The sequence below is a fragment of the Myotis lucifugus genome, unplaced genomic scaffold, assembly GCF_000147115.1.
Source record: "Myotis lucifugus unplaced genomic scaffold, Myoluc2.0 scaffold_21, whole genome shotgun sequence".
Taxonomy (NCBI): Eukaryota; Metazoa; Chordata; class Mammalia; order Chiroptera; family Vespertilionidae; genus Myotis; species Myotis lucifugus.
In genome coordinates, this window is record NW_005871069.1 from 7433622 (window position 1) to 7449908 (window position 16287).

General features: G+C 38.4%; 1 protein-coding gene across 1 annotated transcript in view; it reads right to left on the reverse strand.

The window, feature by feature from the left end:
- The window catches only part of GCC2 (GRIP and coiled-coil domain containing 2), a 95414-nt gene that overhangs the window by 72757 nt on the left and 6370 nt on the right, over positions 1-16287 (reverse strand). The window contains 5 exon segments of the mRNA XM_006085745.3: positions 6754-6852; positions 6945-7045; positions 9710-9782; positions 10254-12713; positions 13785-13889. Coding sequence (XP_006085807.2) covers positions 6754-6852; positions 6945-7045; positions 9710-9782; positions 10254-12713; positions 13785-13889 — 2838 coding nt within the window.

Below are 16287 nucleotides of genomic sequence, written 5' to 3' on the forward strand. Positions count from 1 at the left end.
TTTCTGGCTCTCTATCTGTGTATAGATCTGTCCATTTTTTCAGCCACAATCTTGATTGCTGTTGCTTTATAGTAAGTGTTGAAGCCATATGATGTTAATTCTCCCACTTTGTTCTTCAATATGCCTATTCTGGATCTGACCTGTATCATTTTCCTTCTCTCTAAAGAACTTTTAATATTTGCTGAAAGGCATGTCTACTAATTCCCTCAAGTTTTACCTGATAGCCGAACCGGTTTGGCTCAGTGGATAGAGCGTCGGCCTGCGGACTGAAGGGTCCCGGGTTCGATTCCGGTCAAGGGCATGTACCTGGGTTGCGGGCACATCACCAGTAGGGGGCATGCAGGAGGCAGCTGATCGATCTCTCTCGTCGATGTTTCTAACTCTCTGTCCCTCTCCCTTCTTCTCTATAAAAAAATCAATAAAATATTTAAAAAAAAAAAAAAAGTTTTACCTGATAAAGTCTTTATTTCTACTTCACTTTTTGGAGGATAATTTTTCAGGGCACAGAAGTCTAGGTTAGTGGGTTTTTTTTTTTCTTTCAACACTTTCAGTATTTCATTCCATTCTCTTCTTTCTTACATGGTTTCTCATAAGGTGAATGTAATTCTTATAGGTAAGGTGTGTTTCCTTACCTATATTGCTTCTTTTTTCATAATTTATCTTTGATGTTCTAAAATTTGCAAATGACATGCTTAGGTTTAGATTTTGGGGGGGGGGGGGGATTTATCATGCTTAGGGTTCTCTGAGCTTCTGGATCTGTAATTTGGGGCCTAACAACGTCACATTTCCAAGTTAAAAATTTCAGAAAATTCTCCGTCATTACTGTGTCAAATCTTTGTTCCTTTCTCTCTTTCTTCTCCTTATGACATCTCATTATGCATATATTATACTTTTTGTAGTTGTCTCACAGTTCCTGAATATTCTACTCTTGTTTTCAATCTTTAGAAATCTCTATTTTAAACAAATATATTGACATACATGATCTGCCTCTGTAGAAAATAATAAATTAATATGTAAAGAAGCAAGTTCCTAATGGCTCATAAAAGATAAAGTCCATATTTAAATTTCAGGTAAGTGTGTTTAAAAAATGGATTTGTGAGATATCTGTATATATTAAGGACACTAATATCTTGTCATATTTTCATGCTAATTTCATATTGTCTTTAGTTCAGTATATTTTTTTTTGTAACTTCTTTCATTGTTTTTAAGTTTAGAAAAGTATTTCATATTCAGAAGTCAAATGATCAAATATTTTATTGTAGGTTTTAAAAATTTGCTTTTATTTTGATAAAACTCTATAATCCATCCAGATTTTATTTTAGTGTGGGGAATGAATTAAAAGTCTACCCAGATTTTTCTGAAATAGTTTTCTAATTCCTTCTTCCTTGGTTTCTGTGCGATAATATAAAGTGTGTAGGAGAGAGGCTACACACTTTGTGTGTTGTTATGCAAAAGTCACTAGGTCTTCTATTAAATTAATGCTTTATTTTTGCACATCATTGTAGGTTTGAAATAAATTTTATTGTCTGCAAGATGTCATTTTTCACTTCTATTCGTGCTAACTTGTCCAGATTGCCCTACCAAAAAACCCTAGAAGGCTTCTGGCCAAGATGGTGGCATAGGTAAACATGGTACTCACCTCTTCCCACAACCATATAAAAAAAGGTAAATAATCTTCAGAATAACCATCATTCAGAAATGCCTAAAATCTGGCTGGCTGGCTGTCCTACAACTAGGAAATTAAAGAAGCCATATTGAGACTGGTAGGAGGGGAGGAGTCATAGAACAAGTTGGTTCCACAACCACATGTGATGGTTTTAAATCGGGTGGGATATCCTGGCTACGGAGGTACCCCCTGAGGAGCAAGGAGTACCAGACCCACACCAGACACCTCAGCCCAAGTTCCAGTGCCAAGAAAATAAGTCCCCATGAATTCTGGCTGTAAAAACCAGCAGGGATAGTGGCTCAGTGAGATGGAGGCTGCTGGAGTCCCAGGCAGTTCTTAAAGGGCCTATGCACGAACTTACACAGACTCACTTCCTCTGAGCTCTAGTGCTGGTGCAGCACCTTTAAAGGATCAGGGACATATGAGGAGGAACTAAATTGTCTGGCACCAGGGTAGGAGCTACTGGGGCAGCTTTCTCCCAGACAAAAGTGCTGGCAGAGGTCATTTTCCCAATACCCCAACTGACAGGTGGGTACCATATCTCAGTCTCCATCAACCTGGCTCACACTGTTTCCCTTGCTCTGGTGATTCCCCGAGACCTTATCCCTGCCCAACTTGCTAACTCATCCAAGTTGTTTCCAGTGACTTTTCCATACAACTGGCCTCTCTTGCCTCATGCTTCAGAATTTCCTAAAATCTCTCAGATAAGCAGCAACTGACATCAGCATACCCTGTACCTCTCAATAAGTGGCCCCAGGTATGGAACTAGTGGCAGCCCTCTTTTGGTTCAGATCTTGACCTCTGCTGGGCAACTCCAAGCCCAACACAAGTAGCAGCCATCTGCAGATCTCTCTGTAGCTTGTGCCAGGTGGCCCCAGGCAGGGCCCAGGCAGTGGGCTGACTTTGCACCTCCCAGTAGGCCCCAAACCAGTCCATCCAGAGGACAGCATCAGACCAGGCCAGATTACAACTCTACCACATCCACACCCAAGGGGTAGACTAGGTGAGCACCAAAGCCCCACTGAAGCAAGTCCTGCTCCATAGGGTGGGCTCCTGTATAGCAGCTCTTCAGCTATAATCACAGTTGGTCCTCACAGCCAATTGGTCTGGGGGTCAATTCCTTTCAGAGATACCAACATCAAAGAACACACAACTACAAAAGGACAGTGCACACAGTCCACACAGGGGTGCACCTGGAGCACCCAGCTGGGCCACAGAACCCTATAAGACAACTACTACACAAGGCCACATTACCAAGTCCGAGAGACACAGCTCTACCTAATACATAGAAACAAACACAAGGAAGCGGAAAAAATGCAGAGTCAAAGAAACATGTTGTAAAAGAAAGAACAGGAGAAACCTCCAGAAAAAGAATGAAATGAAATGGAAGCAAGCAAACTACCAGATACAGAGTCAAAACCGTGGTTATAAGGATGCTCAAAGAACTTAGTGAGAACTTCAACAGCATGAAGAAGGTCTTAGGAAGTATAAAAAAGAACCAGTCAGAAATGAAGGATTCACTAACTGAAATGAAGAATAATTTACAGGGAATCAACAGTAGAGTAGTGGAGAATCAAGTCAAGAAATTGGAATATAAGGAAGCAAAAAACAAAGAATCAGAACAGCATAAAGAAAAAGGAATCCAAAAATATGAAGATAGTGTAAGGAGACTCTGGTACAACTTCAAGCATACCAACATTCGCATCATAGGGTCATGGGAAGGAGGGGAGCAAGAAATTGAAATTTGAAAAAATAATGACAGAAAATTTCCCTTACCTGGTAAAAGAAATAGACACGCAAGTCCAGGAAGTGCAGAGAGTCCCAAACAAGATGAACCCAAGAAGGCCCACACCAAGACACATTATAATTAAAATGCCAAAGGTTAAAGGCAAAGAGAGAATCTTAAAAGCAGCAAGAGAAAAGCAGTTAGTTATCTACAAGGGACCGCCCATATGACTGTCAGCTGATTTCTCAACAGAAACTTTGCAGGTCAGAATAGAGTGGCAAGAAATATTCAAAGTGATTAAAAGGAAGGACCTACAAGCAAGATTATTCTACTCAGCAAAGCTATCATTTAGAATTCAAAGTCAGATAAACAGCTTCCCAGACAAGGAAAAGCTAAAGAAGTTTACCAGTATTACATGAAATGTTAAACAATCTAAATAAAAACAATAAAATAGCAATAAGTGCATATCAACAATTGAATCTAAAGATCAAAATAAACGAACCAGCAGAACAGAAGCAGATTCATAGATACAGATAACATTTTGACAGTTGCCAGATGGAAGGGGGATTTGAGGGATGGATAAGAAAGGTGAAGGGTTTTAGAAGTACAAATTAGTACTTATAGTCTTGGGTATAAAGTACAGCATAGGGAATACAGTCAATAATATTCTAATAACTATGCTCTAGCCAGTTTTGCTCAGTGGATAGAGCATTGGCCCGCCGACTGAAGGGTCCCGGGTTCAATTCCGGTCAAGGGCACATACATTGGTTGCAGGTTCCCTGGCCCTGGTCAGGGTGCGTGTAGGAGGCAACCAATCGATGTGTCTCTCTCACATCGATGTTTCTGTCTGTCTCTCCCTTTCCCTTCCACTCTCTCTAAAAATAATAGAAAAATATCCTTGGGTAAGGATTAACAACAACAAAAAAATAAAATAAAAATAATATTCTAGTAACTATGTATGATGTTAGGTGGTTACATTTTTTGGGATGAGCACTCAGTAAGTTTTATAATGTCTAATCACTGTCATGTACACCTGAAACTAATATAATATTGTATGTCAACTATAACTGAAAAATAAAAACTTATTTTAAAAAACTTACAATTTTAAGTGAAATTGTTTTAGAACTTGTAAACAAAACTGAGAACTAATATTTCAAGTAATATTGAGTCATCCTATATATGTTTTGCAGTTTTCTTCATTAAGTTCCAAATTTTATCATTAAAGTTCTTCATAAAATTTTATTTTAGGCTACTTTGGGTTTTTCTTCGTTTAATCAAATCCCACTTGATTATGGCCTACTTCTCCCTATATACCTTTACTTTTCTATACAGTATCCATCTTGTATTTTTGTCTGCTTGTCTGTTATTGCCATTGGAATGTAAGTCCTAACATGGCAATAACTTAGTATATTGGTGACCACCATCTCCCCAGTACTCAGCCCAGCTGTAAAAATATTTGCTGAAAGAATACATAAAGAAACGTAATGGTATTTATTTTGCATTCAGTAATTTTGTACTCTCATTTTAAATTACTTTATTTTTTATAGTATTCTCATTTAGGTAGAAAAGCATATTACCTCCAAATAATAATGCTTTCATTTCCCTGTCAGACCTGTTGTTTAAGCTTCAAATGGCTTATTCATGTGGGCAGAACAATTCCTATATAATAAAAGCCTAATATACCAAGTGTCCGGTTGTCCGTTCAACCAATCAAAGTGTAATATGCTAATGATAGGCTGCTCAACCACTCGCTGTGACGTGCACTGACCACTAGGGGGTAGACGCTCCGACCGGTAGGTTAGCTTGCTGCTGGAGTCCAGCTGATTGGGACTGAGTGAGATGGACTGGACACACCCTGGAGCCCTCCCGTGGTCCCTTCCCTGCTGGCCAACCTCCTGCGTCCCTTCCTAGCCCTAATCGTGCACCAGTGGCCCTAATCGTCCTCAGCCTTGCCTGCACCTTCTCACAATCTAGGACCCCTTGGAAGATGTTGGAAAGTTGGTTTCGGCCCGATTCCACAGGCCAGGCCGAGGGAACCCCACTGGTGCACGAATTCGTGCACTGGGCCTCTAGTCCTATATAATAAAAGCCCAGTGACTGAATGGCAAAACAACCAGAACGACCAGTCGACCAGTTGCTATGACGCACACTGAGCACCAGGGGGCAGATGCTCAACGCAGGAGCTGCCCCTTGATGGTCAGTGTGCTCCCACAGTGGGAGCGCCACTTGGCTGACCAGGATGAGCAGCGCTCCCTCAGCAGGCTGATCCCTCAGGCCATGCCCCCCACCGGTGAAGGCCTCTAGTATTAAATAACTAGTGACCCGGTACACGGATTCGTGCACATTGAAAAGAAATTAATTAGAAGGTGGCCGGCAGGGTGGGACTGGGCAAGATGGGCCGGATACGGCCTGGAGCCAACCTCCCGCAGTCCCTCCCCGGCATCTGTGGAGTGAGTGGGGTACCTCCGGCAGGTGAGGTCCCTCGCCCTGGCCTGCGGGGATCAGGCCGAAACCAGCTCTCCAACATCCCCCAAGGGGTCCCAGAGTGCGAGAGGGCACTCTGCAAAGTTGCTGTCGTACAGGGTGTGGAACGCAAACGCAGGTGTGCAGTAAACCAGATTCGGGGCCAACAGTGCCCCAGCAACAACATAACCCATGGCTGAAGGTGGAATTACGCAGCCCCGAGAGGAATCTGGCTCCCTCCTCTCTGGTTTCGGGGTGCGTCACCCAAGAACCGCTGTTGCCAATTCACTGCAGCTCGGCAGCTCCTGCGTTGAGCGTCTGTCCCCTGATGGTCCGTGTGCTTCATAGAAACCGGTTGAACGGTCAGACACTTAGCATATTAGCCTTTTATATATATAGAAGATAACAGTAATAATACCATCTTTTTTGTTCCTAATCTATATATATAAAAGCCTAAGCTACCAAATGACCAAATGATCGACCGGTTGCTATGACGCGCACTGACCACCAGGGGGCAGATGCTCAACACAGGGGCTGCCCCCTGGTGATCAGTGCGCTCCCACAGCCAACGTCCCGCGGTCCCTTCCCCTGGTCGGCCGGCCACCCCAATCGGCCCCCATCGCCAGCCAGGCCGAGGGACCCCACCCGTGCACGAATTCGTGCACCAGGCCTCTAGTTTTATTATAAAATCCAAAAACAGAATCTTAATTTTAAAATACAAGGCACTATTTAAAGCATAGCTACTTAAAATCTTGACATTATGATACCACATTATATAAAAACATAGTAAAAACGATTTACTAAAAACACAAGGTGATTATATTATAGACAAGAATTTCTAGTACATTTGTTAGCTTAGAGGTTACAAATAAATCTTGTTATTGAAGTAACTTTTTACCTTATAGCTTTCTGCTCCTTGAATTAGATCTCTCATGGAAGTAGACAACTGATCCTTTTCTGAATGAAGAGATTTGAGTTCTTCCCTTAGAGTCTGGGCCTATTTTAAATATATAATAGAGAGTTTTTATGGATAGAAAAGTTGATTTTCTAAAATGTAAGGTTTTTGAATTTTGTATTAAGTCACCTTACCTCTCTCCTGCTAGAATCTAGTTCTTTCTTTGCCTTCACAGCAACTAGTTTTATCTTATTTATTTTTTCCTCTTTCTCTCTGGATTCTTTTTTGAGGTACTCTAAAAACATAAAATGAATGGCTTATATATGAACTCAAAAGGAAAAAAGGAAAAATATCCAAATTTACTTATTTTAGCCCTAGAAAAAATATTAATACCTATTTTTTTAAGTGAAAGCTTAAGTATTCATTATCTAAGTGAGGGAAACAATGTAAAAAATTTCCATTTTCTTCAATCCTCCATAACAGTCTACTTTTGTTTTTCAGGCATTTCATAACTGTCTAGGAATTAGAGAGGCTGTTAGGACATCTTTAACCTGAAAAGATTTCCTGGAAACACCCGTATACCAAGATTTTAGGTGATAATTTTCAAACAAGGATCAAGTAGAAGAGAAGTTATATTGTTATTAAGTTATATAATGAGATGAAGTTATGTAGTCATGCTCTCTAAGCATACCCCTCTTGGTTGGTCTTATTCTTAAAACTAAATTGTAATGTGTTCTATGTATCCAGTCTTGACCTCTCCCCTAATTTCTTTTTAAATTTTTATTTTATTTTATTTTATTTCAGAGAGGAAGAGAGAGGGAGAGATAGAAACATCAATGATGAGAGAGCATCATTGATTGGCTGCCTCCTGCACACCCCCTATTGGGGATTGAGTCCACAACCTGGGCATGTGTCTTGACTGGGAATCAAACCGTGACCTCCTGTTCATAGGCTGACACTCAACCAACTAAGCCACACTCGACAGGGCATATTTTACTTTTTGATGGTATCACTGCTTAACTTTAGTTCTATCCCTGCTTATTAGTGTAGTTGCACCTGTCTTCAAATACACTGTACAAATACATCTGGCTGCTACTGATGAACCATCTGTGTGTGTGAAGCACAGGACAATTGTTTCAATTCTGCATTTTGTCCTATATCTTCTCACCTACTCAGGCACCAATGTAGCAATTCTTCTTTATTGTGCAGCATACTTCTTCCTCTATTAGTGTTTCTCCAATTTATAAGCATACAATAAGAAAAATATCGAGAGATTAAGCTCATGAATAAATAATGTATGCAGTTAAAGAGGGTTGCAGTCATGATAGGATAGATGAAACATCATACACACACAAAAAGGCAAACCACATTTCCTCTGTGGATACTGTCCCATCTCTTCTTTCTTTTATAGCAGAACTTGTAAGAGTTGTTTATATATGCTCTCAAATTTCTCTTCCTCCATTTGTTTCTTTAACTCACTTCAATCAGGATCTGGCTTTGGCTTATGGGAACTATTACTACCAAGTTACCAATGACATCTAGGTTGCTTAATCCAATGGTTAGTACTTAGTACTAATGTTACTTGGCCTATCATAGCATTCACATGGTTAAACATTTTTCCCTCTTGAAACACTTGAACTTCATTTGCCTTAGCTTCCAAGACATTTTATGCTCTGGGTCTTCCTACCTCCCTTCTTTCCTTCTCAACTTTCTTTGCTGTTTCTATCTTTCTGATTTTTAAATGATAGAGAACTATCTCTGGTCCTCATCCTTTTTCTACACTCATTTGCTTAGTGATCTCAATCACATGGCTTTTAATGCCAACTATTATGTTGATTACAAATTTTTACCTCTGATTTAGCTTTGTCTCAATTCTGGATTTGCATATTTCGCAGTCTATTTCACATCTCCACTTGCATTGGTCCTTATACTTAATTTATTTAAAACTGAGCTCATGATCTCCCTAACCTGACTTGCCCCAATCATCCATTATAGAAAACTGGGTGTCATTCTAATCTCTTCCAGCTACCCTCTCCCCTTCTCTCTGCCAATCTAAGTGAGCACTAAAATGAAGAATTATGGGCACAATACATAACACTAAGTATTTGTTTGTCTTTATTTATATTTTTAAAAATATATTTTTATTGATTTCAAAGAGGAAAGGAGAGGCTGCCTTCTGCACGCCTCCTACTGGGGGTCGAGCCCGCAACCCGGGCATGTGCCCTTGACTGGAATGGAACCCAGGACACTTCAGTCCCCAGGCCAATGCTCTATCCACTGAGCCCAACCACCTAGTGCTGTTTCTTTGTCTTTAAAAGAGCTATCCCATAATGATGAGAAATAAAGTCCTGACTCCTCTGCAGGTGGCACTGGTGCTTCTATGCTCAGACTCCTGCCTCCCCAGGAATTTCTAATATGCTCCTTGATGGTATATATGTTAACATACTAGCTCTTGCTGTTTCCTCTTGCTAAAATACCTTCCTTTTGTGGAAAATTTTTCATTTTTCAAGACACAAGAAAAGTAGTTTATACTGTGATGTTTTTCCTAACTTAAAACAGGCAGTTACTTTTAGTACCACCAGCACTGTACCTTGCACACACATCAAACTAATGTAATAACAGCCCCTTGTGGCAGTGAGCTTTTTGAAGACATGACCTGTATCTTAATCAGCTTTCTATTACTAGTGCCTAGGTAACTGGGCATTCAAAGTTTGTTTATTTAACCACGGAACCATTTATAAATGAAATCATATCAGTCCTTTACTTGGATCAAACAAAAAGTGACAGTTTTGAAAGGGAAGACAAACAGATGGCAGAGGCGCAAGAAAGGGGATATTAGGAAGAGACAGCTGCTTATTATGATTTAAAGACTTATTAACTGGCTTCTATATTTCCCAACCTACTTTAACCCTAAGGAGAATCTGTATAATTGTGACAACATATGCAAAACGGTACTTACCTATTTTTTCTTCTAGTTCTTTTACTAAAGGAGGTTGATCATTTTCTACAGAAGGTGATTTCTCAAAGGAATCCTGGATTTTATAGGAAACACAAAAACAAAAACAGAATCATTTTATTCCTAATGATGAACGGGCCATCATGTTAAATATAAGAAAATCATTATTAAAGAATCCATACAAAAAGCAATTTGGTGAACAGTCTTTTTCTTCCCTTGAGAGATCAGGTAATACTGACCTTAAAAAAGGTAATATGTACATCACACAAGAATGAAATTCAAGTTTTTTCATTCGCAGTGCAGTTTTGCTGTTGACTAAATTATACAATTACACAATATCACTTAATCTTATGCAAGATCATAATTCTAAAATGATCCAAAACCAAAAAGTCATCATGAACATGTATTTTTCAAAAATTTCCCATTTGAGTTTAAATGCCAAAAATTTAAATTCTGGCTTTGAAGTGTAAAAAAGTTTATATATTTTCTAGAGCTTACAATTGGAACTAAGAATTTATTTAAATCGATAAAATTCAAATTAAAATACCTTTAATATCAACTCTGCTTTCACATCTTGCAATTCAGATTCTTTTTGTTTTAGTGCTAGCCTTAGGTTTTCAAGTTCCTTTATAAAAGATTTTTCTTTTTCATTATGGATTTCAAAGTTGCTACACAATTTTTGAGACATTTCTTCAACTTGAATTGAAAGATTCGAATTTTCAAGCCTTGTTCTTTCATTAGCATTTTTCATTTCCAGAAGATCAGACTGCAGGGCTTCTTTTTCTGACCTAGTTTCTTCTAACTCTTTCTTTAAGAGAACTTTCTCTTGTTCATAGTCTCTCAGTAAAGACCTAAGTTCCTCATATTGAACTATATTTTCCTCCTCAAGGCACTTAATATTTTTTTCTAACTCCAATACCTTTTTATCATATTGAAAGAGCAAGTTATGTTTTTCCTCATTTGTTTTAGCTAAGGATTCACCTACAGCTTGTAGAACATTTGCAACATCTTGCTCTTCATTTTCTTCTACTTCCAGCTCCATTTGTTTAAGAAAACCACACAACTGAGTTTTGACAAATAACTTCTGGACTTGCTCATTTTCAAACAGTTTATTTAAATTATCTCGCTCTTGAACTGTTATCTGAAGTTTCTTTTCTAATTCAGAAATGTGTTCCTTAAGAATAAAATATTCTTCCTTTTGAGACAAGAAAGCTTCCACATCTCTATTCAAATTATTCTTTTCTGAACTTAGCTTACTATTTTCCTCATAAAGAGACTTCACTTCAGATGACAGTGCTTCCTGGTTTTCAGAGAGAGTTTTCAATTGAACCATAAGCTTTTCTAGTTCTTGGCTACTCTGGTCTTTTTCTTTTAAAGTTTCTTCGAGTTCTCCTGTCAATTCATTTACCTTTTGTTCTAGTTCACTGTTGTATTGGGTAGTTTGCTGCACTTTTTCCCTAAGTTCTAGAATTAATCTTTCTTCCCTTTCACATTTTATATGGAGATTACCCATCTCTTCATGAGAACTTTTAATTTTACTTATGAAATTATCTTTTTCTTCTGTAAGAGAACTTATCTTTGCTTCAAATTCTTGTAACATGGAATCTCTCTGACTGAGACTAACTAAATACGCATCATTCTTTTCTTGAAGATTTTTTACGGCCTTTTCAAGTTCTGGTACAAGTTCTTTTTGTGACAATAACTTTTCATTTTCTATTTGGAGATGATTCACAGTTTCAAGAAGAGCATCTTTTTCTTTGAAAGCAGTTCTGAGCTTCTGCTGAAGGTCATTAACATCAGATGCTTGTTGTTGCTTCATTGATTCAAATTCTTGACTTATTTTTCCAGCAGATTCCCCTAGTTCTGCTTGTAAAATTTCCATAATCTCTCGCAAACTTTCATAATTTAATACTGCTTCTTGCTTTTCTTGCTGTAGGTTTTCACACTGCTCCTTAAGACACTGTATTTCAAACATTAATGTTAATTTTTCTTTTTCTGAATCTGACAAAAATGTCTCATGTAGTTCTGATATTTCTTTTTGCTGTTGCTCCTGAAGTCTCTGTATTTCTTTGTTATGCTGTTCTGTAATATGGCAAAATTGTTTATTTGAATCTTCTAGTTCAGATTTTAATTTTTCGATTACACAGCCCTGTTCTTCTTTAACTAGTAATAATTCGTTAATTTTAAATTCTAAATCTTCCCGCTCATGAAAAAATTCATCCTTTATATGTTGGGCATCAATTTCAAGTTTTAATTTAAGATTATTCATATAAATTACCTCATCTTTTAAGATATTATGTTGAGACTCTAGTTCTTTTAAAGTATCTTCTAAGTGTTTGACTTTTTCATTTACTATTTGTTCTACAAAAGTATCTTGTAAGAGCAAAGAAGACATCTGATTTTCTTGGTTTGCATTTGAGGCTTTCCCTAAGTTTTCTAATTCATATTTTTCCTGAATGTCCTTCTCACTTGCCTCACATTGTTTGACTAAGTTCTCTTTTAGCTGGTTAAAATTATTGGCTTCTGCTTCTTGTTCTTTAGCAGATGCTGCATTTTGGCACATCAATTCTTTCACTTCTTCTTGATGTGTAGCTTTCAACTGCATAAGTTTTTCTTGCAAACTATCAATATCTTTTTGGTAATGCTGAGAATTAGCCTCAATGACTTTTTGAAGATGTGTAATTTCTTGCTCCTTTTCATTTGTGGCAGCTTCTAATTGATTTTTCAGATATAAAATTTGCTCCTCAAAGGCTGCCCTAATTTTCTGAATCTCTTCTTGCAGGTTTTTAACATTATCTTCAGAGTCACTCTGAAATTTAAGTTGTTCTGAAAACTCTAATTGTTTTTTTTTTTCTTCTTCCAATTCCTTCAGCAATCTAGCTTTATCTTCACTGTGTTTACAATGTACTGCCATTAATTCATTTTTCAAATTTTCCATTTGCTTCATACAGTTCCTTTGTGACTGTTCAAACTCCTTGTGGATATCTTCCATCTTATTTTCAGAATCCTATTATAAAAATAAGTACATAAAAATTATTTTATTAGCTCTGGGCAGATAGTTCAGTTGGCTAGAGTGTCGTCCCAATATGCCGAATGTGAGTTTAATCACTGGTCAGGGCACATAAAAGCAGCAACCAATGAATACATCAATAAGTGGAATCACAAATCAATGTTTCTCTCTCTCTCTCTCTCTCTTAAAAAAAAAAATCAAGACATAAAAATTAAAAATAATTATTTAATTAAGACAAAAGAAACCCCTGTCCTCAAGAAAAGTATTAGTCACAGGCTAAGTAGAGAGAACAGGAAATGAACAGGAAAGTACTTAGAAAAATAGGACACTGACATTCCAAGAATTCTACTTAGGGTCTGACTACCTTAAATATGACAATATATATCAACAGTACTAATGCCATTCAGAGTAATAACTAGGAAATTTATGAATTTAATTTTCTTTTAAAAGGACAAATTATGTAAGTTGTATTACATCACAAGGCTTTAACAACTATCTCTTGAGTAGATTAATAAAAGACTTTTTGGAAAAATTTGCCCAGACCCAAGAGGTAACTGCATATCCTAGAACTGAACAGATAATAGTATTTAGAATATGTGTGAGGTTCGACCTACATAAATACTTTTTCATAAAATACATACTTTTTTTTACCCCATTTTTATTAAAGAATGACATTAGCCCTAGCTGATTTGGTTCAGTGGATAGAGCATCAGCCTGCAGACTGAAGGGTCCTAGGTTTGATTCTGGTCAAGGGCACATGCCCAGGTTGCGGGCTCAATCCCCAGTGCAGGAGGCAGATGATCAATGATTCTCTCTCATCATTGATGTTTCTCTCTCTCTCCCTCTCCCTTCTTCTCTGAAATCAATATGAAAAAAAAAGAATGCAACAAAGAAATGTTAGCTCTATCTCTTGTAGTTGAGTAATCTCAGTTATTTTTCTTTTTAAATATCAATTTATTTTCTTGTTTGTAAACTGTTAAAGTCAGATCAGATGCTTTTTAAGATCTTAAGTCTAAAATTCATTACCACACTATATAAGTTAATAAAAAAATTTAAATATTGTCTTACCTCAACCTGTTGCTTCATTTTAATATTTTCCTTCTTCAGAGAAAAACACTGTTGCTCAGTCTCTGCTTTTTCCAGAAGAACAGCATCCAGATGTTCAGACAATGCCTGTTTGAAACAGGATTCGTTTGCCCGAAGTTAAATATAATGGATTGATCACATGCATAAGTTATCTCCTCACCTTTTCCAAACCACACTAAAATAAGAATGAAAGATTTTAAAAGGAATATACATAAGAACAAAGAGAAAAGAAGAAAGGACATGAGGATATGAGAAATTTCAACATATTTTTGAAAAACTGAAAGTGGACGAGGAGGAACTGAATTAGAGAGAGGAAGAAAGCTATAACCTAAGGGCCTTCGCAGAGAAACACTTATGAGAAACTAGAAATACTCTAGAGAATTAAATGCTCAAGAACTGGAGGCAACAGATATTGTTGAAGGTACAATGTATATTGCGTTCAAAAATTGGGGTTTGGGTGATAGTATGAATAGGGAGTGGTTAGAATAATAGGCAAGAAATTTACCCATGTCCTGTCTCCCTCAGAGACAGGGTTATTTTATTTTTAAAGATATATTTCTTTTTAAAACTGATTTCAGAGAGGAAGGGAGAGGGAGGGAGAGATAGAAACATCGATGATGAGAAAGAATTAAGATTTGCTTTGACAAGGGGCAAAATCTGGTTAGGAAACATAGATGCGAGAAATCCTAGAGAAGCCACTAGGGCAGTGGTTCTCAACCTTCTGGCCCTTTAAATACAGTTCCTCATGTTGTGACCCAACCATAAAATTATTTTCGTTGCTACTTCATAACTGGAATGTTGCTACTGTTATGAATCGTAATGTAAATATCTGATATGCAGGATGGTCTTAGGCAACCCCTGTGAAAGGGTCGTTCGACCACTAAAGGGGTCTCGACCCACAGGTTGAGAACCGCTGCACTAGGGGAAGATAAGACCTGCCCCCAGGAGATCAGCCGCCTCCCACACACCCTGCATTGGGGACCGAGCCTGCAATCCAGGCATGTGCCCCTGACCGAAATCGAACCCGTGACCCTTCAGTCCGCAGGCCGACGCTCCATCCACTGAACCAAACTGGCTAGGGCAGAGACAGGGTTATTCTCTATAGAAATAAAATAGGTGTGGAAATTGATAAAATCGAAAACAGTTCAACAATTACAGAGTCAGCTAACAAAGCAGACAACCTTTAGTAAGACTGATCAAAAGAAGTCTGAAGAAACAAACAATATAATGAAAAAAGGGGGAGAAATATCTACATATAAATCAGAGATTAAACAGAGTATGTAATATGAACAGTTATTTGGCAATAAATTGAAAACTGGAATGAAATGAATAAAAATTCCTAGAAAAATATAGCTTTATTAACTCAAGGCAAATAATTAAAAGTTTAATTAACACCACTCTATCTACTTAAAAATCAAACCAGCTATTTAAAATTGTCCACCGAAGAAAACAGGAGAAATAGATAGCTTTACTGGTGAGTTCTATCAAATTTTAAAAGAACAGATTATACCAATTACATATGAACTTGTTCAGACAAAATGAAAAACAAGAAGAACTCCCAAGTTATTCTATAAAACTGGAATAACTTGATACCGATATCCAAGGACTTCACAGATAGGAAAAGCACAGACCCATTTCACCACAAATATAAAGTTAATCCTTAATGTTAAAATCATAAGTAAACTTCATCATCCATCATCCTTGAATTGCCTACCTCTGGACTTATATCCTATATCATAATCCTATATAATAAAGAGGCAATATGCAAATTGACCCTCACGCCATCACAAGATGGCTGCGCCCACAGCGGAGGCGGGGTTCCTGTAATGAGCAATCAGCAGGGACCTGAGGCTGCGTGGCTCCGGGGCGGGGGACCTGAGGCCGCGCCCCCCCTGCCAGGCTGGGGGACCTGAGGCCGCGTCCCTCACCCAGCAGGGCTTGACGAGGGCCCTGAGGCTGCGCTCCCTGCTGGCGGGGCTTGATGAGAGTGAGGCTGGCCGAGTCTGGATTTCGCCCAATGGGGGTGGGGCCGGTCGGGTCTGGGTCTCGCGCAATTTCGAGGTGCACGCGGGGGAGACTTGACTCTGGGTCCTGCAGCGTACCCCAGACTCTGACAGGAGGAAGATTTTCATATACATTTTACTAATTTTCTTTCAGTTCTGACACTTCTATTATAGAGAAAGGGCAAATAGCAATATTAAAATATTTCCTCTAATTAATTCCCTTTTAATGTGCATGAATTTCATGCACCAGGCTACTACTGAAATAATAAAGAAAAACTTTATTTAAAAAAACACAGATGTAGGAAGTTTAGACTTCTATGTGAAGTTATAGCTATTATTCAAACACTAGAGGCCCAGTGCACGAAATTCATGAAGGAAGGGGGGGGGTCCCCTCAGCCCAGCCTGCAACAATGCCAGCGTCCTCGTCCGGGCCTCTGGCCAAGGGACCCTTTCCCTCTCTCCCTCCGTGCGGCTGGGGCACG